General features: G+C 40.0%; 1 protein-coding gene across 1 annotated transcript in view; it reads left to right on the top strand.

Moving 5' to 3' along the window:
* Positions 1-23914, top strand: part of LOC133491124 (uncharacterized) — a 63772-nt gene that overhangs the window by 5282 nt on the left and 34576 nt on the right. The window contains exon 3 of the mRNA XM_061802024.1: positions 19037-19150. Coding sequence (XP_061658008.1) covers positions 19037-19150 — 114 coding nt within the window. The remainder of the gene's footprint in view (positions 1-19036; positions 19151-23914) is intronic.

Below are 23914 nucleotides of genomic sequence, written 5' to 3'. Positions count from 1 at the left end.
GTATTATTATCAAGAGTTACATGAAAATTTCCTCTGATGTACAGAAAAGTAAGAACAGCACTGGATAAGAATCTCAATTCGAAGTAGTTATTTATTGTTCTTTCCATTCTAACCCTTGTTCTGCTCCCACAGTCTCTCTCTCTCTCTCTCTCTCTCTCTCTCCTCTCTCTCTCTCTCTCTCTTCTCTCTCTCTCTCTCTCTCTCTCTCTCTCTCTCTTTTCCTTTTCACTAGCTCAAGCTCCATCTCTGTCTCACAACACACACCACATTTTCACCCAATAAGGGGTGCGAAACTACATGATCTGTATTCGTCCAGCACTTCTCTCAGTATTGGATCACAATTTATTTGTATCCATATTTTTGTGGAACATTAGACACTTGATAAAAAGTGAGTAAAGGTTCTGATCCACATGTTTCTGGTAAGGATGCAACATTTCATCTGATGACAAAAAAATGTGTACATAGTTACCGGACACTATTAAATACACTTGCATAAGGTCTATCAGCAAACTATTAAACATTTACAAAGATATTGTACAAACAGGTTTGGTAAGGTATATGTAACAGTGTGTTTATTGCTGAAGCTGTAGCTACGCTACACTGCACAGCATTACACTGAGGAATATCGCTATGGTTACCTTATTTACATACGAGTCCAATTAGTGTGCAAAGCACAACAATAATTATCCATAATGGGAAATAAGTTTGTTCCTAACTAACAATATTCTCTTCACATGTTTGTTTTGCATGTGACAAATTTCTTGTTACTCCTGTAACTAACATATACAGTTGTCTGATCGCGTGAAAGTGTTGCCTCTTACGCGATCTTGAATTCATGGTGTTGTCAATATGTCACTGATTGGGATGACTGAAGGATGTTGTTGTTATTTTGTCATTCGTCTCTGCTTGTTCTGTTTACAATAAAATTTCACACTATTCAGTCACATGGGGATGACACAAATTATGACTCAATAAAAAAAAAAAAAAACAACCAAAGATAGATATAATCACAGTATATATGTACATAACGGCACGGTCGCACAATTGGGTAGAATGTTGACCTCACAGTTCTGAGGACCGGGGTTTAATTACCGGCCCTGCCTCTGTGGAGTTTGCATGTTCTCCCCGTACCTGCGTGGTTTTCTCTGAGCACACTGGTTTCCTCCCACATTCCAAAAATATGCATTCATTGGGGACTCTAGTTTGCCCCTAGGTGTGAATGTTAGTGAGGCTCTTGTCTGTCTCTACGTGCCCTACGATTGACTGGCAACCAGTTCAAGGTCTACCTTGCTTCCTCCCTGATGATAGCCGGGATAGGCTCCAGCACTCCCGCAATCCTTGTGAGGATAAGTGGCTCGGTCAATATTGCAAACCTGGAACATGTCTGTATCATCTAATTTGATATTTGCAACATACAGTGCAATAACTGTTGTGCATTTGTATTCCTCCAGTATAAATTTTGCAGTTCCTCAATGGCCATTGAATGGTTGGTAGTTGGGCAAGACTTGCTTTGGTCTTATCATATGTGGTAACAGGCTGGATGAAGTGGTCATTTAGTGAACAAACCGCCCATTATGTGTACCATCGGTCTTTATTATACGTCAAATGTCAAGTCTTCTGGTATGAGGAACTCCCTGAGGTGGCATTTACTGCCCATCAATCATTAATCGCGTGGAATTCATGTACAGCAGAAGAATGTTCTCATCTCAACGGAGTCACCAAGTACAAGTGGCACTCTGTTGCTCATTATTCACAAATGATAAATGACACATTGTTTTTTTTATTCTTATGATTACTTAAAGTATCTTTGAGATACTTTCAATTCAGAGGGAAATATTTCTTATATTGTATTATAAAACTCATAATCAAACCATAATATATACAGTATTCTCATTTATGGGCACTCTTCTTAAACAAAAGCTACATATCCACCAGGAACACAACATTATACTGAATCAAGGTGTTGAATTTCTCAATGAATATAGCATGAATTTAAATATTTTCATGTCATGTGAAGTAGGGGCAATCAATGAAGTAGTATAATTTTTTGTTGATCTAATTTGGGATTGTTCAGCAGTGGTGGAGGTTTCAGTTCTGCTAAATGCAATGTGTTTCACTGTACATAGTTTTGATCTAACTAATTATAGTTTCACTCTAACCTTTGGTCAAAACTTTGAAGAAATATGTTCTCCATGTAAATGCATTTTACATCAACCTCTTACAAATTCAAACTGAGTGTTAAGTGTCAGGATTTACTTGGCCTTTTCGTGAATTTTGGAAGGGATTTCTAGTTCTTGGCGACACAATGGGCTCTCTTTGATGCTGTGGAAGCTTTTTATGTATCATGGCTTGTGCTGTAAGATGTGACTAAACGCTAACTACAACTCCTGACCTGTTTTTGGAGTTCTTCATTTCCATTCTAAATGGTTGCAGATTCGCACTAACTCCAATGAGTTTGAATACTGGTTAATGGTTCATTCTGAAGACGGCCAAATCACGTCATTATAGGAGAATTTACTTGTTTTTGCAACCACATTATCTCCTTCAATTTGATTTCTGCTTTTTTTTATACAATTGAGTATGACTTTAATGGTGGAAAAAAAATAAATGGTTACCGTATCTTACTATCATTAAATTGTATCATCAAAACCTGTAATCAGGAGATGGGTGTGTAGATTTTTTATTACCACAGTATGCTGGGGCAAGGCCCAATTCTTTTCTGTTTTCAGTAGATTCTTTTGGAATGTGTTTTTTCATTTACTTTTTTGAATTTCAAATTGCTACCATGGACGCTCGCTGTACCTAAACTGTTTCCCAAGTCATTTGAATTTATTATTTCATATTGATCTGTGGAAGTTTGCACCACAGAACTAATGAGATCACAGCCTGACCAGAATAGCCCAATCTGCCAGTTAAGGGTGAATGATGGGAATGTAGGAAGTTGGATGGATGTACTCAGTATGTTAAGAATGAGGGCGTGAGCAGAATGGTAGCACACGCTAAATAGTTTAGATCGCTCACATCACATACTGTTCCTGCAAATATTTGCAATATTTGATCATGTGTGTGTTTGCGTGTTAACGTTTAAAACAGGGCTTATTTTTGTCATCCCCAAATTGATATTTTACATAGTTGAAACAAGTTGGGATGTTGTCATAATCACTTTGTTTGCCTCTCATCATTTTGCCAGATTTAGCATTGACACTCTGTGAGGTGGGTCACATAAGGGCATACTTTGCCATTGCAGACATTCTACTGTTCTTGACTTGTAAATGTAGTTCATCACTCATTAATGCTTACAACCTATTATTGCATTGACAGCCCCAACAGGTTTAAATCAGTATGATCTATCCACGCAGAGATTTGTGGAAAGAGCCTGATGCTTGCCGGACGATTCATTTGCTTCGCATTTTAATCGATCATTTGCACCAAAATGCCACATATTGAAGCGTTTTTTGCATCAGTTATTAACATTGCTCCTTATATTTGAAATGATATGAGGATGGATGGTTGATTACAATCTGACATGAGTGCAATTAGTTGTTTATGACTATTTTGAGGATTCTTCTCCACTCAGAGACATAAATAGCTGATGAACTGGTTAAGTGACTTGCGGTATTTCTTCTTTTTACCCGTCCTTGTTAAATCTTACCTGATTCAATTATTGCTGAACCAGTTCCACGAAAGTAGGGGTCTCAAACTCAATACCTTTAGGTCGTTGAAGGCTGAGTCTGACTGAGGGTGATGCACGTGCGCGCAGTTTAAATCATACATCCATCCATTTTCTTAGCCACTCATGCTCATGAGGGTCGCGGGAGTGCTGGAGCCTATCCCAGCTGTCAAAGGACAGGAGGCAGACCCTGAACTTTTTGCCAGTCAATCGCAGGGCACATGGAGACAGAACAATTTAAATCAGAAATTTAAAAAAAAAAATCCAATTATCTCAAATGTCATTTTTTATTTTTTAACACAAATTAAGATAAACAAAGAAGCTGGTGTAAACACGTCTGAAAAATTACAAATAAAACTCCAAGGCAACACTGCTGTAACATTCACTTAATGAAAAATGTTTCCCTGCTTGCATCAAGTCTGGTGGATGTCATGTCCCCGAGAACCATACACCCCACCATGATTGGTAGGTTCTTCAGCTCCGCACATAACACTGTAAAAGTGCCATACATATACAAAACTTAAGGGCCACACTAACATTAAATTTTCATAGTAAGCTAGGGGCCACAAAATATCATTTTAGGGGCTGCAAATGGCCCACAGTCTGCCAGTTTGAGACCCCTGCACTAAAGGTAGTGGCAAGAAGTCAAAAATAAAATGGCAGGTACATGCTTTCTTTTCCAATTTTTTCCCCTAATATTTTCTGTCCTTTTTACAAACAAAATATAGTAATATATCTAAAGGAATATAGTAAGACAAAGGTGTAAGCAAGACTAAGGGGGAATGAGGTTGTGGAAAAGTTATAACCAAAACAATCCAAATATTTTGGGAAAATGGACGTCAAAAGAGGTTAAAAAAAATACACACCTTGTACAGGCGTTCTCACGCATTTTGTAATCGCATGTATAGTGGATGTATAGTATATATTATTATATTCTCCTCTTAAAAGCACAACTTTCTTAAGGTCTACAGCTATGTTACAAATCCTTTCTAAATAGACAGCAGGTGCAGCTCTTGAGGCAACAACTCTTGGAATGTAATGCATTTTGAGAATTTATGATTTATGTAACTATTCTGGCAAATGATCTGAAGGGAGGTATTCAACCTTTTACTACCAGTAATACCCATGAATCATCTGGGATTGTTTTCTGGGACAGAGGTTAAAGGTATTTACTGTACATGCAAACGGAATTGGGAGGTGAGAATGAAATTAATGGGGACTCACATAAACATAATGCGGTTAAGATCAGTTTGTTACTTTTTAGAAGTGTCCAGAAGTTCCAAATGTCAACAGAAAAGAAGCTTTGCAGTCTTGTTATTTTTTGTCTTTAACTCTGAATCCTCTCACCACCGCAAATCTACAGACCAACCAAGAGCAGACTTTGTTTACTTTGCAATAATGCGCTAGATGGTGTGTCAAGGTAAAGCAGCTTGACTGAATGAATTTCTTGCATGTGTTTATGTTTACTCGCTTCATGCTACAGTTGACGAGATTGAAACCTAACCCATGACATAGCTTCACTGAACTGGCAAACGAACGGCAACATGTGAGCATTACAAATACAAGAAATGAATTTGAAAAGGAAAACTTACACTCTTCTATGAAGACTTTCTACAATCAAGTTAGAACAGGAAAAGGCTTTCCCCAAGTTGTTCCTACAAATTATTATGAAAAGAATTTTTTCCGTGTTGTTTACCTTTAAAGTAAAGCCTCACTCAACATCGTTTTCCATAATAACATAAGGGTCAGACGTATAAGTATAGATTACCCTTATAAAAAGCCCTTCTTTATATAATTACTTTACAGTGAAGAAACCAAGTATTTGAACACCCTGCTATATTGCAAATTCTCCCACTTTGAAATCATGTAAGGTTCTGAAAATTTCATCATAGGTGCATGTCCACTGTGAGAGAGATAATCTAAAAAGAAAAATCCAGAAATCACAATGTATGATTTTTTGAATGATTTATTTGTGGGATACAGCTGCAAGTAATTATTTGAACACCCGAGAAAACCAATGTTAATTTTTGGCACAGTAGCCGTTCTTTACAATTACAGAGGTCAAACATTTCCTGTAGTTGTTCGCGAGGTTTGCACACACTGCAGGAGGGATTTTGGCCCACTCGTCTATACAGATCTTCTCTAGCTCAGACAGGTTTCTGGGCTGTCGCTGAGAAACATGGAGTTTCAGCTAGTTAGGTCTGGAGACTGGCTAGGCCACACCAGAACCTTGATATGCTTCTTACGGAGCCACTCCTTGGTTTTCCTGGCTGTGTTCTTCGAGTCATTGTCATGTTGAAAGACCCAGCCACGAGCCATCTTCAATGCTTTGACTGACGGAAAGAACTTGTTCCCCAAAATCTCACAATACATGGTCACGGTCATCCTCTCTTTAATACAGTGCAGTCGTCCTGTCCCATGTGCAGAAAAACACCCCGAAATGATGCTACCACCCCCGTGCTTCACAATTGGGATGGTGTTCTTGGGATGGAACTTATCATTCGTTTTCCTCCAAACACGGTTAGTGGAATTATGACCAAAAAGTTCCAATTTAGTCTCATCTGACCACAAAACTTTCTCCTATGACTCCTTTGGTCATTGGCAAACTTAAGATGGGCCTGGACATGTGCTGGTTTAAGCAGGGGAACCTTCGGTGCCATGCATGATTTCAAACCATGACGGCTTAATGTATTACCAACAGTCACCTTGGAAACGGTAGTCCCAGCTCTTTTCAGGTTATTGACCAGGTCCTGTCATGTCGTCCTGGGCTTATTCCTCACCTTTCTAAGGATCATTGAGACCCCACGAGGTGATATCTTGCATGGGGCTCCACTCTGATTGAGATTGACCGTCATGTTTAGCTTCTTCTATTTTCTAATGATTGCTCCAACATTGGACCTTTTTTCACCAGGCTGCTGGGCAATTTCTCCGTAGCCCTTTCCAACCATGTGGAGTTGTACAATTTTGTCTCAGGTGTCTTTGGACAGCTCTTTGGTCTTGGCCATTTTACAAGTTTGAGTCTTACTGATTGTATGGGGTGGACAGGTGTCTTTATGCAGCTCATGACCTCACACAGGTGCATCTGATTCAGGATAATACATGGAATGGAGGTACCCCTCCATGATTTCTAAGTAGGAGAACTTGGAATATAGCAGGGTGTTCAAATACTTATTTTCTTCACTGTATATGTTTGAATTAGGCGGCACGGTGGTGCAGCTGTAGAGTGTTGTCCTCACAGTTCTGAGGACCAGGTTTCAATTCCGTGAATGAAACCCACTTTTACATGTAGTAATTTCTTCCCATAATGGATGCTGGAAAGCTCTAATTATTCATCGCCGTTGTGGAGAAATTGCCACCAAGCTTCTCCTGAAATGGATCTAGGTGAATTTTTGCATTTTATAGTGTCTTGTTTTTTTCTCCTTCAAGTTTTAATGAGTGTTGTTTTGCATTATGCAGTACCTTCAGGCTTCACTTTGGCATCTGGGAGTGTTGGCTTGACTCTGCGGGGTTTGCATATTCTCCCCGTGCATGGGTGGGTTTTCTCCGGCCACTCGAATTTCCTCTCAGATCCCAAAATCATGCATTCATTGGACACTCTAAATTTCCCTTAGGTGCGATTGTGAGGGTGACTGTTGTCTGTCTCTATGTGCCCTGCGATTGGCTGGCATCCAGTTCAGGGTGTACCCTGCCTCCTGCCCGATCACAGCTGAGCTTGGCTCCAGCACTCCCGTGACCTTTGTGAGGATTAGCAGCTCAGAAAATGGTTGGATGTTTGAATTAACAAACCTGTTATGTTGTGTTTGTATTACCCTGGAGTCAAGGTACTTTGGGTAAACACACAAGCTGCTGATAGCTCATATCAGGTGCAGACGATTTACTTCCCAAAATATAGTCAGCAGATACATTTTGGAGTAGTGATGGCATTGTATAAAAGAACGTGCTTTTCTATCTATTCACTGTGGAACCTCCGTTCATGAATATTCTGAGAGTTTGTTTGTGGACCCAAATGTTCATTGAACTGAAGACGTTTTTCCTATGAAAATGAATGAAAATGGAATGGATTCTGTCCTGCCCAAGAACCAGATTGCCTTCTCATGCACCCAGCACAGACACAGAAGGTGAGGCCACCATATCTGGCAACGGGTGAGCATGGCAAACCATTGGATGGTTCACCTTTTGGGAGCTATATTGATGGCATATGTAGAGAATAAAACAAAAAATGTTATCGCTGTAAAATATGTGCCAAATAATGGATGACGGTCACACTGAGAGAAAGCACAACTTCGTGTTCCGCATGGAGACTGTGACTTTAATTGCAGTATTGTTTGTGGAAAAGAAAAATATATATAGGAAAAATGTCTGAATGAGGACATATGTGAACCTTTGTATTTGTAAAAAAAAAAAAAAATCAAATACATTGCTGTTTTCACTGTTTAAACATGTTCATTGGTATCTAAACAAAAAAAATACCTCAAGAATAAAGTATTGTATTACCAGCATTGATGCCAAGTCATGGGCAGAGAAACCGGGTGTCAGAGTAGAATTATGTACTTTTTCAGTATCCATTTATTCATATTCTAGTTATCTTATCCTCACTAGTCTCGCAGGTGTGCTGGACCAATCCACCGTAGTCCCCCTTTCACCTGAACTCAGGTGGGTTAGGGTCTAGCTCTCTGTGACCCTCAAGACGCTAAGCGTTAAGCGAGAATATGGATGGGTGGATAATGTTTTCCTTTGCCTTTATTGGCATGAATTTCTTCTTCACATATCAGAAAATCAAAAACGTCAACCTGCTGACCTCTAACCTGCAAATCTCCCTTCCTTGACCTTTATTCCATCTCTTCTTTCTTTCCAAGCTCTCTCCATCCCCCTCAACATAATTTAACCCATACAGTCAAGGTCATGAAACCCATTTTTACATGTAGTAATTTCTTCCCATAATGCATGCTGGAGAGCTCTAATTATTCATCGCCATTGTGGAGAAATTGCCACCAAGCTTCTCCTGAAATGCATCTTGGTGAATTTTTGCATTTTATAGTGACTTGTTTTTTTCTCCTTCAAGTTTTAATGAGTGTTGTTTTGCATTATGCAGTACCTTCAGGCTTCACTTTGGCATCTGGGAGTGTTGGCTTGACTCCAAAACTGTGGTCACCCAGTGCTTATTACTCATTAAGCCTCGTCAGAGGGCCGAATGGGTGCAGGCTTCGTGGGAGCTGCAGTGCTTGGAGAGTAGATGTTGTTATTGTTGTTGTTTGTCGATGTTCTACTTTTTGAAGTGATGGAGAAGATGGAAAGGTGAAACAGTTTAAAATGCACAGCGAATCATTTATGCATGTCTATTTGCACTTGAACACACACTGTATACATTAGTAACACTGCTAATCAAGCATGATAACAAAGTGGAATCTTTCTTTTATCTTGGGCTCCTCCTAGTTTTAGTTGATAATGAAAATCAGTATAAGTTGGTGAGTACAATACATCATATGTCACTTAAAATAAACAGACCAATGTGAACATTGAATAGTGGTGCTGTTTTTATGTAAATGTTTTAACATTAACACCAACAAACATTTTTCCATAGGAAGTTCAGGTCCAAACTGTTGGCAACATAAAACAGTTTTATAATACACAAAATGTTTTACCAAATGCTAAGTTATATGCAGTACATCAATCCGTTTTTTTTTTCTTTTTTTTTTTTTGTTTGTTGCGACATTTCTGATGTTGTGCGATGCCAGTCCAATTAATACATGGATTAATAAGTTCAATAAGAATTTGGAAACATAAGGGGGCAAAATTATGTCACCTAAAACTCAGAAACAAGTATTCCATTTTGTGTGGTTTTTTTTTTTTTTTTTTTTTGAGGGGAGGGGCTTCTTTTTTACTTATTGCCTCCACCAAGTAGGGTAGGGTTTTATTGCTGTTTGGAATAACAACTACTTGACAAATTTCCAGTAATGTTGTGAAGGGAGCAACCTATTATTACGACTTCAGGTAGGAAGTCTATATGAACTGGTTAAATTATACATAAATCATGGCTTTCAATCTTCATATCAGTCTCACTAAAAGAGCAAACATTTGGGGTCTTTTAACACTATACACCAGTTGTTCACAAAGCAATATGGAATTTGATTTTTTTTTAAAGCTTTCTGATGGCATATTAAGCACGGAAGAATTCTAAGTTACCTGTAAATATTTCATAGTTTTCATTTGTTGGTGGTAAAACTCTGTTGTCGAGAATGTGTTATCTACATTACATAATATGTTGCTAAATGCGGGTTCCCGCGCCTACCACCCAAACAGTGTTTGGGCAACTGTCAGCAACTTGACTGTGTGCACTGACTACTGAGTAGTACCTTACACAGCCTTGCTTCACAAAGTTGAATGAAGAATGGAAGAGAAAGATGTAATGAACAGCTTTACATTATGAACACGTATTTCTCTTTTTGAATAGTGAAAGTTTTACAGTTTATTGCATTTGCACAGAGCAGTGCACAGCAGAATAATACCATCAACTACTTTTTACTGTTTACTCTGTTAAAGGTGTGCTACCATCACTATCTTTAATGTAATTTTGATAGTCTTTGATGACCTTTTATCGTGTTTGCATAATTTTGGTTGCCAAAATGCCTAAACTGTCATTTTTGATGCTATATCAGTAGGTCTTTTCTGCCTGGCATTTGACAGTCATATTTCTCCTTATTATTTGACCTATATAGTTTTGCTTTGGTTAGAAAGATCATCTTCTACATTTTAAATATTCTTGAAAGGGGTTAGGGTCTGTTCCACGCCGGAGTTGCCCACGGTGAGAGGCGCCGAGCAGGTGTGAGTATACATATCGCCCCTCAGCTCGTCGCCTGTACGTTGGGGTTCACCACCAGTGAATGAGAGTGAAGCCTCACTCTGCCCTTGGGGGAAGGGATGTTGTTCATGCCTATTCACCAAACAACAGTTCAGGGTGCCAACTCTTTTTGTAGTCGTTAGAGGGAGTGGTTAGGGTTAGGGTGCTGGAGAGCGCTCCCTCTGGTTGTGCCATGGTTCTGCTGGGGGACTCCAGTGCTCACGTGGGCAATGACAGTGAGACTTGGAAGGGTGTTATTGGGAAGAAAGGGCCCCCGATCAGAACCCAAGTAATGTTCTGTTACTGGATTTCTGTGCTCATTACTGATTGTCCATAATGAACACTATGTTCAGTCATAAGGGTGTCCACATGTGCACTTGGGGCCAGGACACCCTAGTTCGCAGTTCGATGATTGACTTTGTTGTCATGTCATCGGACTTGGAGTCTCGTGTCTTGGACACTGGGGTGATGAGAGGGTCAGAGCTGTCAATTGATCACCACCCAGTGGTGAGTTGGCTCCGATGGTGGGGGAAGATGCCAGTCCAATGTGGCAGGCCCAAACGTATAATGAGAGTCTGCTGGGAACGGCTGGCAGATTCCCCTGTCAAAATGAATTTCAACTACCATATTCAAAAGAACTTTGCTCATGTTCCTGAGGAAGCAGGGTACATTGAGTCCGAGTGGATGAGGTACCGATCTTCCATTGCTGAGGCGGCCAACCAGAGCTGTGGGCATAAGGTGGTAAGTGTAATGGCGGCAACCCTTGAACACATTGATGGACACCAACAGTGAGGGATGCCGTCAAGCTGAAGAAGGCTTTTGGCCTGTGGGATTTCCAAGGCAACTGATAGGTAAAGGCTGGCCAGGCAGAATGCAGCTTTGGTGGTTGCTGATGCAAAAAAACAGGCATAGGAGGACTTCAGTGGGGCCATGGAGAACAACTTCAAGACTGCTTTGAAGAAATTCTGGTGCACCGTCCAGCGTCTCAGGAGGGGGAAGCACTGCATCATCAACACTGTGTATAGTGAACTCGAGAAGTTGTGAGTCAGTGGGTAGAATACTTCGAAGAGCTCCTCAAGTTTACCCACACGCCCTCAGACATCATCCGATCACTTTATTTTGAAGCAAATTTTGTTCAAGTAGTGCCCAAAATTTAAGATGGTTAGCCACAAACTGATGGTAACGCTAAATTTTAGCATTATCTAATTTCTTTTAAAAATTATCCTGACCCATCTCGAATGTTAAGCGTGTTCAGTATGTGTAATTAAATCATTATGTTTGGTCAGCACAGAATTTGGATACAGGTCAGAAAAACATGTTAAAAAGAACAATTTCATAGACGCATTGATAGTGTAGTTTCCATTCGTGGTCTATCAATGAACCTGCAGGGCATCTGCTTCCACTCCTTCCCAGTTTCAAGTGCTCAGTGGTTCAGAGTTCGGCACGCAAAGTGACGCACCAGAGATGTGAGTCATGAGGAAAGCGCGCTGGAAACTATAGTTCATATTGGGGACTGTGATTTTACACTTGCATAATATTATAGTGACGTGAGTTAGGAGTGTCAGGTGCGTTCTGCCTTTACTGAAGGTTGGATGTTATGTTTAATTAAATATCTACATGCAGATTTGGACATTAACCAAATGAGAATACCTGTATGCTTGAGTTGTAGGGATGTTCCAATCCAACTTCACTTCGCTTACTATCCAATATTGATATCGCAGCCTTGAATTTTGGCCATTGCCAATATCAGGGATAATTCTAAACTTCACCTGTTTTGAAGTATGAAATGTTAGACAAGGCTTGATGAAGTAATATTCCTCAAACAGCGAACAATAATCAGTAACAGTAGGTATGAAAAAAACTTGATCCACTTATTATTTAACGAATAGTTTCCATAAACTAACCGTAAGAAGAACTACAATTGAATAAATTAAGTAAAAAATATATATTTGGAAATCTTGAAAAATAAAGAACAATTACAAAAATTAATACTTTAATTGCAGACAACCACTGCTTACTTTAAACAATGATATTCTACTTTGCAACAGTTTCTTTTTGTTTCTTATATATGTTTTAAAGACACTTCTTAGACGGGCATTAACAGTTTCTGACATTTGTCTTGTTTATACACTCACAACGTTCAAACCATTATAGATCACTACTACTGCATTCTATAACTAAACCAAAAATCAAAACCTGTTTGAGGCCAAGACACTAATTTGAGAAATAAATACATAAATGTCCCCCCATCCATTTTCTTCAACTTTATCCAGGACTGGGTAAAAGCGTTTCCAATAAAAGGAAAAATATAATATATTTGAAAATTAACATATTTAATTTTAATGAATAATCTGTTAGGTTGGACACACAAGAAATTAATTATTGTTAATTATTAATAGCATCTCTGATGTATTTTCTTATATCAGTTCCTCTGGTGGCTCTGCTGTAGCTTCCTTGGTGAGGGTGTCTTGTGAGTGAAAAACAGCTATGGGTTGTTGTTGGCGCTGTTTTTTTCTTCTGGGTGAGAATATTTTTATAAACAGACCATCCAACTTCGATTATGTTTGAGAACTGAAGATGTGACACGTTGTGCTGGTGCGCGAAAACACAATACTCAGGAGGTTGAAATTGTCTACAGTCCCCTAGCCAATCAGGACGTAGAACACAGTCCGGTTTTTACCTTAGCAAATCAGGATACAGAACACAATGCGCATTTGTACCCTGCAAAAAAAAAAAAAAAGCCTGCACTAATACACTTTTGAACATTTTGATGCACCTGGGGTTTAGTTTTATTAACGTGTTCGGTGTTCTTTCTGTGCACGTCTTGGCCTCGGTGTTAGCATAGTTCTATATGCCTCTTAAATGTAAGGATATGATAGTATATATGTCATTTTTCATCTTAACGTTATTGTTATTGTTATTGTAACTATAAATGATCAATATGCTAATAAACAATTCTATTTAGTGGATAGAATGTGTTCGGTATTGTATTAATATTAGTATGAACATCGCTAAAGTTGTGTTCTATGTTGTTTTCTAAACAGATACAATCCATAAAGATCCACCTAAAAAGCTCAATGTAGGGCAGTATTACATTATGGGTAGCTTTTCCCTTACCTTAAAAGAATTCCATGTCATCTTTTTCTTTAACAAGTATATTTCTCCACTGTGGTGTCTCGAGGGCGGGTTATGGACCAGAGCAATACATGTAATCGTGGGAATTAAACATTATGAGATTGTTTAAAACACAGTTGAATGTGGGCGAGAATGTGGATATTGGAACAAAGAATTGTTGTGTTTGTGTTTCATTCAGAATGTCACCGTAAGGCTCTCATTGGACTGTTTAATGAAGAATATGAATACAAGGCTGTAGTTGTTCACCATACCAGAAGTGGATAAACCTATGACACCACCCCGGCCCATTTTTCCATTCCTTGTAAAATTGTTTTTACAGTGCAACCTTTGTATGTCTGTGTTCATGCTAGTGTTGTCATAATTGTAGTACAAATTTGTATTTTTTAATTTGTAAGCGTTTTGATATTATTATTAACTAACTATATCATTGGGGGGCAGCATGGTGGAGCAGCTATAGAGGGTTGTTGGCCTCACAGTTCTGAGGACTGGGCTTCAAATCCCAGCCTCCCTCTGTGTTGAGTTTGCATGTTCTCCTTGTGCCGGCGTGAGTTTTTCTGGGCACTCCAGTTTCCTCCCACATCCCCAAAATATGCATTAATTGGAGACTCTAAATTGCCCATAGGTGTGATTGTGAGTGCCACTGTTGTCCGTCCCATGAGGATAAGCGGCTCAGAAAATGGACAGAGGGATATATTAAGTATTTTCACTTTATTAATTGCATAATGCATAGTGACGTATAAAGAAAGTACAATATGGTCCATATTGTTAGGGTGTGTAGGGTCAGCAATGAGGCCCTCGGGTAGCCAGTCACAATAACCTTTTTATATACAAAGTTGTGGAGACCAACATTGTTGATCATATTTAGGTTGAATTTAATTCCACTTGAGACGTAAAGCATGTGCAGTAGATGATGTCTTTTGACTGTAATAATTCACCCCCAGACCCAGTTGACTTTAGAACGATATCTTGAATTGAGATCTTCATGAAATTACAATATCAAGAAGAATGTAATTTCTTTTCATCTTCTTTTTTTTCATTTGCCTTGATTGATCGATGGGCTATCTGGTAGGAAGTGCTAACATATAGGCGCAAGGATTTCAGAACCGGAAGGTTGCAAATAATGAATTATGATGTTCCCTAATCCATGCTTCAGTCCACTCTGTCACTATTCAGTAGTAGTAGTAGTAGTAGTAGTAGTTTAGTATTCAATTAACCTGGGAAAAATGTTTTCAGGAGGTAGGAGTACCTGCAGAAACTCAGAAAGGCAGGAGATGAGATTTGAACCCTGCACTTCAGAACTTTTGATTGTGCTTGTCCTCATTAGGTTGAGGAGCAACTAGAATCTGGGCACAACACGTTGGAGAGGTCAAACTTGCATTGACATTGGCAAGAGAATAACGAAAAACAAATCCATACTCTTTGTAAAATTCCAAAATGAAGCCATGTCAACAAATAAAATTTATCTGAAAACTAATACCGTCATTTGTAGTCTATAAGACACGACTTTTTTCACACGATTTCAACCCTGCGTCTTATGCGGTGATGCGTTTAATTTGTGCTTTTTTTTTTCTAACAGCCGCAAGGGGGCACTTGACCGTGAAAGATAAGAGTGAGACCAGTGGAATATATGTGCCGAGGAAGTGACTTTTACCAGTATGTATTTTTTTTCTTTACCGGCCCTGTTAGCGCTACATTGGCGCTGTGCTAGCGTGTTGCTGCTGTGTTACTGCCGTGTCTCAGTGATTTTTACCGCTATGTTTTATTTAACTGGCCCTGTTAGTGCCGTGCTACCGTGTTGCTACTGTGTAGCTGCCGAGGCTGTTTTTCTTTTAACCGGCCTTGTTAGCGCTGCGCTAGCTTTAGCGCTGTGTTACTGCTGTGTCTCAGTGATTTTTACTGGTACATTTTTTTTTAACCGGCCCTGTTAGCGCCGCGCTAACGTGTTGCTGCCGTGTTACTGCCGCATCTCAGTTATTTAGCTATGTGTTTTTTTTAACTAGCCCTGTTAGTGCTGTGCTACCGTTTTGCTACAGCCACAGCTGTTTTTTTTTTTTTTTTTTTTTTTAACCGGTATGTTATTTTTTTTTCAGGCTTGTTTGTGCTAACGTGTTGCTGCCGTGTTACTGCCGCATCTCAGTTATTTAGCTATGCGTTTTTTTTAACTAGCCCTGTTGGTGCTGTGCTACCGTTTTGCTACAGCCACAGCTGTTTTTTTTTTTTTTTTTTTTTTTTTTTTTTACCGGTATGTTATTTTTTTTTCAGGCTTGTTTGTGCTACCGTGTTATTGCTATGTTAAGCAAAGCTAAGGTATTAAAACTTTGAAAACTCTTTCTGTGTACCGTCTTTCTTTGTAAATATTTCGTGTTTCAATGTGGGTTTCAATGTGGGCACTTGCGGCTTTTACACAGGTGCGGCTTATGTATGTACCAAATGGCATTTCCTTTACAAATGTACTGGGTGAGGCTGATAATCAGGTGCTCTTTGGAGGCCAGAAATTACAGTATTTATAGCCCCATGTTTAAGTTCCTCTCGCAGTTTTTCGCGGTCACAGAGTTAGTCACAACATCATAAAAGACATTATCCCTCTTGGAAACATTGCTAAAACACTTTTTTTTTTGTGTACAATTACTTAATTTAGCCATTATCCCTCACCACATTGTCGTGGTCTGTTTTGCACCATTCAGATGTCTGCTTCATTGCAGCTCCTGTCAGAATTCAATACTTGACTTCATTCATTTCCATTCGCATATGAACATTCTGATTCAGGATTTGCTTTTTCGTTGTAATTTGAGAATAAATTTGATCAGCAAATAAATTTCCAATCAGTCACAGGGAACATACAGGCAAACAGCCATTCCATTCACATTCACGTCTTTACACTCAGTCTTTACTTAACCTCATGTTTTTGGAATACACGAGGAAGCAAGTCCACCCGCATTACTCCAATAGAGTACTTACTGATAGAGATTATCTGAAATGAATACAACTAAAAACAATCTAACTTGTGTAGTTTATTATCTTTGCAAAGAGGTCAGACAGTACACAAGGTGGCAAGGCTGCATATCGAATATGCGGAAAAAAAAAAAACCACACCTGACATGCAAATGATCCTGACCAATACACATATGACAGACATACAGTACATAGCTTTTTTTTTTTTATCATAAATACTTGAGTTTAGTATGACAACATCTACTTTGTATGATATGTTGTATGCAGTACCTGAACAATCCTGTACTATGTATTCACGTCATATTGGGTGTAGACAGATATGAGGACAGAAAAAACTAAGTCAATAAAAAAAGGGACGCAAGAGCTGCAGGAATGCTCCACCCAGCATTTCAGCTACCTGCCGATTAAGGTGTGACAGACTTGGCGTCCTTCTGTAGTTATCCGGCTGCACGGAGGCACACCCTGGGGTGGGGATCTGAACTCCTGGGGTTGGGGGATGCCTGCCCGCAAAGCATGCTTTATTCTCGATTTGTGTACTTGTAATAAGTGACAAACTATACCTAATGTTTTCCATCGTCTTAAATTTGTTAGATAGTAAATTTTAAAGTTATATAATAAGTTTGACATTTTGAATTGACAATAGTATTCATGTCTGTCTTACTGTGTCTGAAGATAGTACTGTACTGTACTTTTTCTGGTATGTAACTTTCCAAAGAGGTCCCACTGTTGTTTTCTCATAAAAACAACTGTGGTCATCACCAGTTTGATCATGTAACTACTGCTAACTAGCAGTTCTCCAACTTGGAAGACTATAAATTACTCCGATTTGACTCAGTTCTCCAAGCCTAATAATGGAAGAAATATTGCCAAACCAATTTAATGACCTCTTGAATTTTCTCATTTTTGACAATCTTCAATATTATTTTCTTATATGGCTTTGGTGTAATTTTGTCACTGATGAAATAGTCATTTTTTTGTTCTCTTATTTGAACAAACTCAATGTTACATTCTCTTTCACCCAGTTCTGTCTCTTGCTCACTTTGCTTGTCCATTCTGGTGATTTGGGGGGGGTTGTAGTCAGGGTCATCTCCATGTAAACAGTCGAGCAGCCCACCCACACTTACAGATGCAGAGACAAGCCCCCTGTGGTCGGAGCTCAGTCAGGAAATAAGTTTTAAGTCATCCTGTCACCATGAATTCTTCGCACGCTCCATTTCTTATAGTGAGTATTTTGAAATAAAACAATAAATCTTAGAGATACACGTTCCAGTTGCTTTTGTGTTGAAGAGTAATGAGGACAATGACTGCGTAAATCTGTGGTTAGTGCCATTTTACTCACATTCATGGGAAAATGCAGTGTCAGTGCAGCAGTATGTGTCAGTTTATTTTTCTGATATGCTCAAAAATAGCTCTTGTATTATCCGTGCAACTTTTGTTTTGAAAGACTAGGGATTCTGCAACAGTGCTCACTTTCAGTGTAACAGCATAGCCTTGTCTCAGAGAAATATTTGTTTTTCCTTCCACTGTGTCTTGGCAACATTTCCCGAAGCAGACTTGGGACATGCAAATTCCTGACATGAACCAAAACACACACACACAAAAAAACACTGTGTTATAATCTATAAATTGCTTTACAAGAAAAATCTCTATTCTTTAGTTTCTTGTTGACATTATGTTCATATCTCACAACATAAACAGCGATACCATGAAGTGGATTTTATCATTATCTCAATGTGTCATGACCATCCAGCCCACTCATGAAATGAACGTCATCACTCATACTGTGAGTGGGAAATTAATTGCCATCTTTAAGTCTTACACTATATTTGTGTAATAATTAACTTCCTCCTTGAAGATGGTTCTATAGGCAGACTAACTCGACTCTACTGTGGTTTGATCATGAAAAGATATACATTATATTCAACACACAGTAGAATTACGTTGCTCTAAAGTTTGGTTTAAGCAAGAACAGCTTCCTGATAAAGAGGAATATAACTGCACACCATGTAATTATTTAACTTCACAGAATAGTTAATGATGTACAGTATTTATTTTAGTGCTTCTGTTCCCTGCCCTGTGTTTTGTGAAGAATACACCACAGTGATATTAAACAGAGTATTTTATTTTTGGTCTCTGGTGTAGGACATCATCTTCAGTGCTAATTTAAATTGGGTTTATTTGGAGGAAGGGATTCGTTGCATTTTAGTTGTTCCGTTATCTCATTGCGTAACTTCACAAAGGAATTTTGTAGATATCTTTACACAAATTGTTCACTACTGCTCCAATAAATTACAGTATATAGGACGCTTGTGGTGGTTCAAAAGTAAATATGGTGCGAGGTAACATTTGGAATATGCAAATAAATACTTGAAGTATTTTTGTAAAAGTTAAAATCAATGAATGAAAGCATTATTAATTTAAAAAAAAATTTTTTTTCCAAGGGTTCAGTGTACCAAAAGAACAGAGGGGATTTCCCAGCTTCTCTCAGCAAACTGCAGCAGCTAATTCAAGACCAGGTGCAAATTCTCCATTCTGATATCGCAGGGGACCAAGAGGTAATTTAAGTATTTCCAAACCTTTACTGTAATGTATAAATGCTTATGGAACATAAGGGACTTTTTTTTTTTTTTTGGTCAGTCTTTTTTTTTTTTTTTAAGCTTGTCACGCAGTTTTTAACACACCAGATGCATTTCATCAAAACGCATATCATTTAACTCAATTTTCTTTGCTTCTGAAGTTTAATGAGGAAAATCTAGATTGCAGGCAGGAAAAAGAACATTTTAATAGATCTAAATATTATAGGGAAATACTTCGTGGTAGGAAAAAATAAGTTTAACTTGTAGAATGAGACAGTTACCGAACTTTTTGTTGCTTCTCCAGTTCTGTGAGCTTAAATCCAACAACAGGGTTGTACAATATATACTTCTTCTTTTTTTTCGGCTTGTCTCGTTAGGGGTCGCCACAGTCTGTCATCTTTTTCCATCTAAGCCTAGCTCGTGCATCTTCCTCTCTAACACCCCACTGTCCTCATGTACTCCCTCACAACATCCATCAACCTTTTCTTTGGTCTTCCTCTCGCTCTTTTGCCTGGCAGCTCCATCCTCAGCACCCTTCTACCAATATACTCACTCTCTCGCCTCTGGTCATGTCCAAACCATCGAAGTCTGCTCTCTCGAATCTTGTCTCCAAAACATCCAACTTTGGCTGTCCCTCTAATGAGCTCATTTCTAATCCTATCCAACCTGCTCACTCCAAGCGAGAACATCTTGATTTGTGCTACCTCCAGTTCTGCTTCCTGTTGTTTCTTCAGTGCCACCGTCTCTAATCCGTACATCATGGCCGGCCTCACCACTGTTTTGTAAACTTTATCCTTCAGCTTAGCAGAGACTCTTCTGTCACATAAAACACCAGACACCTTCCGCCAACTGTTCCACCCCGCTTGGACCCGTTTCTTCACTTCCTTACCGCACTCTCCATTGTTCTCTATTGTTGACCCCAAGTATTTGAAGTCGTCCACCCTCGCTATCTCTTCTCCCTGGAGCTTCACTCTTCCTCCTCTGCCCCTCTCATTCATAGACATATATTCTGTTTTACTTCGGCTAATCTTCATTCCTCTCCTTTCTTGTCCGTGGCTCCATCTCCTCCGCCAGCTCCCTGCTTTCACTGTACATCACAATATTATCTGCGAACATCATAGTCCAAGGGTATTCCAGTCTCATCTGTCATCCTATCCATTACTACCGCAAACCGGAAGGGGCTCAGCATGGATCCCTGATGCAGTCCCACCTCGACCTGAAATTCTTCTGACACACCTAGGGCACATCTCATCGCTGTTCTGCCGCCCTCATTCATGTCCTGTACTATTCTAACATATTTCTCCGCCACACCAGACTTGCGCATGCAGTACCACAGTTCCTCTCTTTGTACTCTGTCGTATGCTTTCTCTAGGTCTATAAAGACACAGTGTAGCTCCTTCTGACCTTCTCTGTACTTTTCCACAACCATCCTCAAGGCAAATAATGCATCTGTGGTACTCTTTCTATGCATGAAAACAAACTGTTGCTCACAGATACTTACTTCTGTCCTGAGTCTAGCCTCCACTTTCCCATAACTTCATTGTGTGGCTCATCATCTTTATTGCTCTATACTTTCCACAGCTCTGAACATCACCTTTGTTCTTAAAAATGGGGACTAGCACACTTTTCCTCCATACTTCAGGCATCTTTTTGCCCGCTAGTATTCTATTGAATAAGTTGGCAAAACTCCACATCCACCTCTCCAAATTACTTCCATACCTCCACTGGTAAGTCATTGTGACCAACTGACTTTCCATTTTTCATTCTGTTCAGTGCCTTTCTGACTTCCCCCTTCGTAATCATTGTTTATTCCTGGTCATTCACACTTGCCTCTTGTTCTCTACCTTCTCTCCCATTTTCTTCATGCATTAACTTAGTACTCTTTCCATCTACTTAGTGCACTACTGGTACCAGCCAACATATATCCATCGCTATCCTTAATCACCTTTACTTGCTTCACATCCTTCCCATCCCTATCCCTCTGTCTGGCCAACCTGTAGAGATTCTTTTCTTCTTCTTTCGTGTCCAACCTGGTGTACATGTCGTCATATGGCTCTTGTTGAACCTTCGCTACCTCTACCTTTTCCCTAGGTCGCATCTCAATGTATTGCTTTCGCTTCTCCTCAGTTCTTTCCATGTCCCACTTCTTCTTTGCTAATCTTTCCTTGGATGACTTCCTGTATTTTGGGGTTCCACCACCAAGTCTCCTTCTCCCCTTTCCTACCAGAAGGCACCCCAAGTACTCTCCTGCCTGCCTCTCTGAGTATTTTGGCAGTCGTATTCCAGTCTTCCGGGAGCTCTTCCTGTCCATCTCGAGCCTGTCTCACCTCTTTCCGAAAGACCACACAACATTCTTCCTTTCCCAACTTCCACCACATGATTCTCTGCTCTACCTTTGTCTTCTTAAACTTCCTACCTCATACCAGAGTCATTCTACACACCATCATCCTATGCTGCTTAGCTACACTCTCCCCCACCACTACCTTACAATCAGTAACCTCCTTCAGATTACATTGTCTGCACAAAATATAATCCACCCACTCTTGTAGGTCACTCTATGTTCCTGTCTCTTCTGCAAATAAGTGTTCACCATCCTTTGCTGAATGCCGTACTTACCCATCACTTTTTCATCACTGCTGTTTCCTTCTCCAACATGTCCATTGAAATCTGCACCAATCCCAACTAACTCTCTCACTCTCTCTCTTTCTCGCTCTCTCTCTGTCTCATTCTGGGATGCTCATGACTACTTCGTCTAGTTCCTTCCAGAATTTGTCTTTCAACTCGAGGTCACATAGTACCTGTGGGGCATAGCCGCTAATCACATAATACCCTCAATTTCAAATTTCATCCTCATCACCCGATCTCATACCCTTTCACCTCCAAGACATTTTTAGCCAGCTCTTCCTTTAGAATGACCCCTACTCCATTTCTCTTCCCATCTCCTCCATTGTAAAATAATTTAAACCCTGCTCCTAAACTTCTAGCCTTACTCCCTTTCCACTTGCTCTCTTGGATGCACAATATAGCAACCATTCGCCTAATAATCATGTCAACTAACTCCTGAGCTTTTCCTGTCATAGTCCCAACATTCAATGTCCTTACACACAGTTGTAGGGTCTGTGCATTCCTCTTCTTCTTCTGACGACTAAGCCGCTTTCCTCCTCTTATTTTGTCTTCGATCTACATTATCTGAATTTCTACCTACGCCTTGCAGATTTACAGTGCCGGGGGTGGGCGTAGTTAGCCCGGGCCACGACCTATCTGTTATGGAATTCATTTGATGAACGCTCATATATGTTTCACACAGTTTTACGCCGGATGCCCTTCCTGCCAGATCCCCTTCCTGCCGGATCCCTCTGCAATTATCTGGGCTTGGGACCGGCCTACAGGTTGCACAGGAATTGTGCCCCCCTTCGGACTGCAGATAGTCAAAACAAGCAATCAAATAGACGAAGTCAGCACATAAGATTCTGATAGGTTTATCACCTAACTTGCTGGAATATTTGCACAAATAGACAAGAAGTTGTCTTTCTTCTGATCAGGAGGACGTGAAAGACAGGCCAGTTTCAGTCTCCAAACATGTTCTGAACCAGCCTGTCACGTACTTTTTTTAAAAAATTTTTTTAATTAGAAAACACACAAGGTCAAAAGGAGGGGTGAGCAGATGAAATGAATAAAGATACAGTTTTGGTGATGATGTGGCACATTCTTTGGTTATAATGGAGTTGTCCTTGGCCACTTGTAGGAGGATACTGTTGCATCTGTGTGTAGGAACTCATCCTGTGAACAAGACTCTTCAAAGCAACGATGACACTTTGGCTTTGTTGCAACTCCATAATAAATATATTAACAACTAAGAGATACACAATTCACATACTACCTGTGTGTTTCTTTCGGCTTGTCCGTTTCGGGGTCGCCACAGCGTATCATCTCAGATGAACGCATATATATGTTTGGCACAATTTTTACGCTGGATACCCTTCCTGACGCAACCCTTTTCAGGGAGTGGAGGCCCCTGTCACGACCCATCGGAACGGGAGTAGGACCCAAATGCAGGACTCGGATGATACAAGGTAGTTCAGGGAGAAACGTTTATTATATGCCGAGGTCGGGGATCACGTGGAGCAGCGGTAGTTGGGACATCGGGCGAAGAGAGCAGGTGAGCGGGCAGGCAGGAGTCGGTACACGGGAGAACGATCAAAGCAGGCAGAAGTATCAAAGGAGTTAGGCTTACGGGGTTGGTCGGAGAACAGGCAAAGGTCGGTACACACACGTTGTCCATCAGGGATACCGGAGCACTCGAACGTGAAATGAAGCTCAACGAACTGGCGCCGGCCAGTTGTCATCGGGGTCCTATAAATACACAGCATAATCAGGCTGCATGATGCGCAGGTGTGCACCTCCCAATCAGCGCAACCGCGCGGACACCCGCACAGCCCGGGCTGGAGCGGCAGGATCATGACAGCCCCAGTGGGATACGAACCCACAACCCCTGGTTTACCAAACTAATTCTCTAACCACTGAGCTACGGGGCCTCAATTCACATACTACCTAATCTATGTTATAGTTAAAGTCGGATGAAAGCACTCAAATACACACATAAGATACACAAATCACATACTACCTGTCTGAAAATAGATATTGTAATGAAAAATACATATAACATTATTCAGTTCAATGTCAATACCAAAAAATAAATATGAGCAGAGAGTGCGTCATCCATGCCAAAGTTGCGGAAGTGTC

This window comes from Syngnathoides biaculeatus, chromosome 17, assembly GCF_019802595.1.
Source record: "Syngnathoides biaculeatus isolate LvHL_M chromosome 17, ASM1980259v1, whole genome shotgun sequence".
Taxonomy (NCBI): domain Eukaryota; kingdom Metazoa; phylum Chordata; class Actinopteri; order Syngnathiformes; family Syngnathidae; genus Syngnathoides; species Syngnathoides biaculeatus.
The sequence above is the reverse complement of the archived record's forward strand: the minus strand, read 5'-3'. Positions and strand labels throughout refer to the sequence as shown.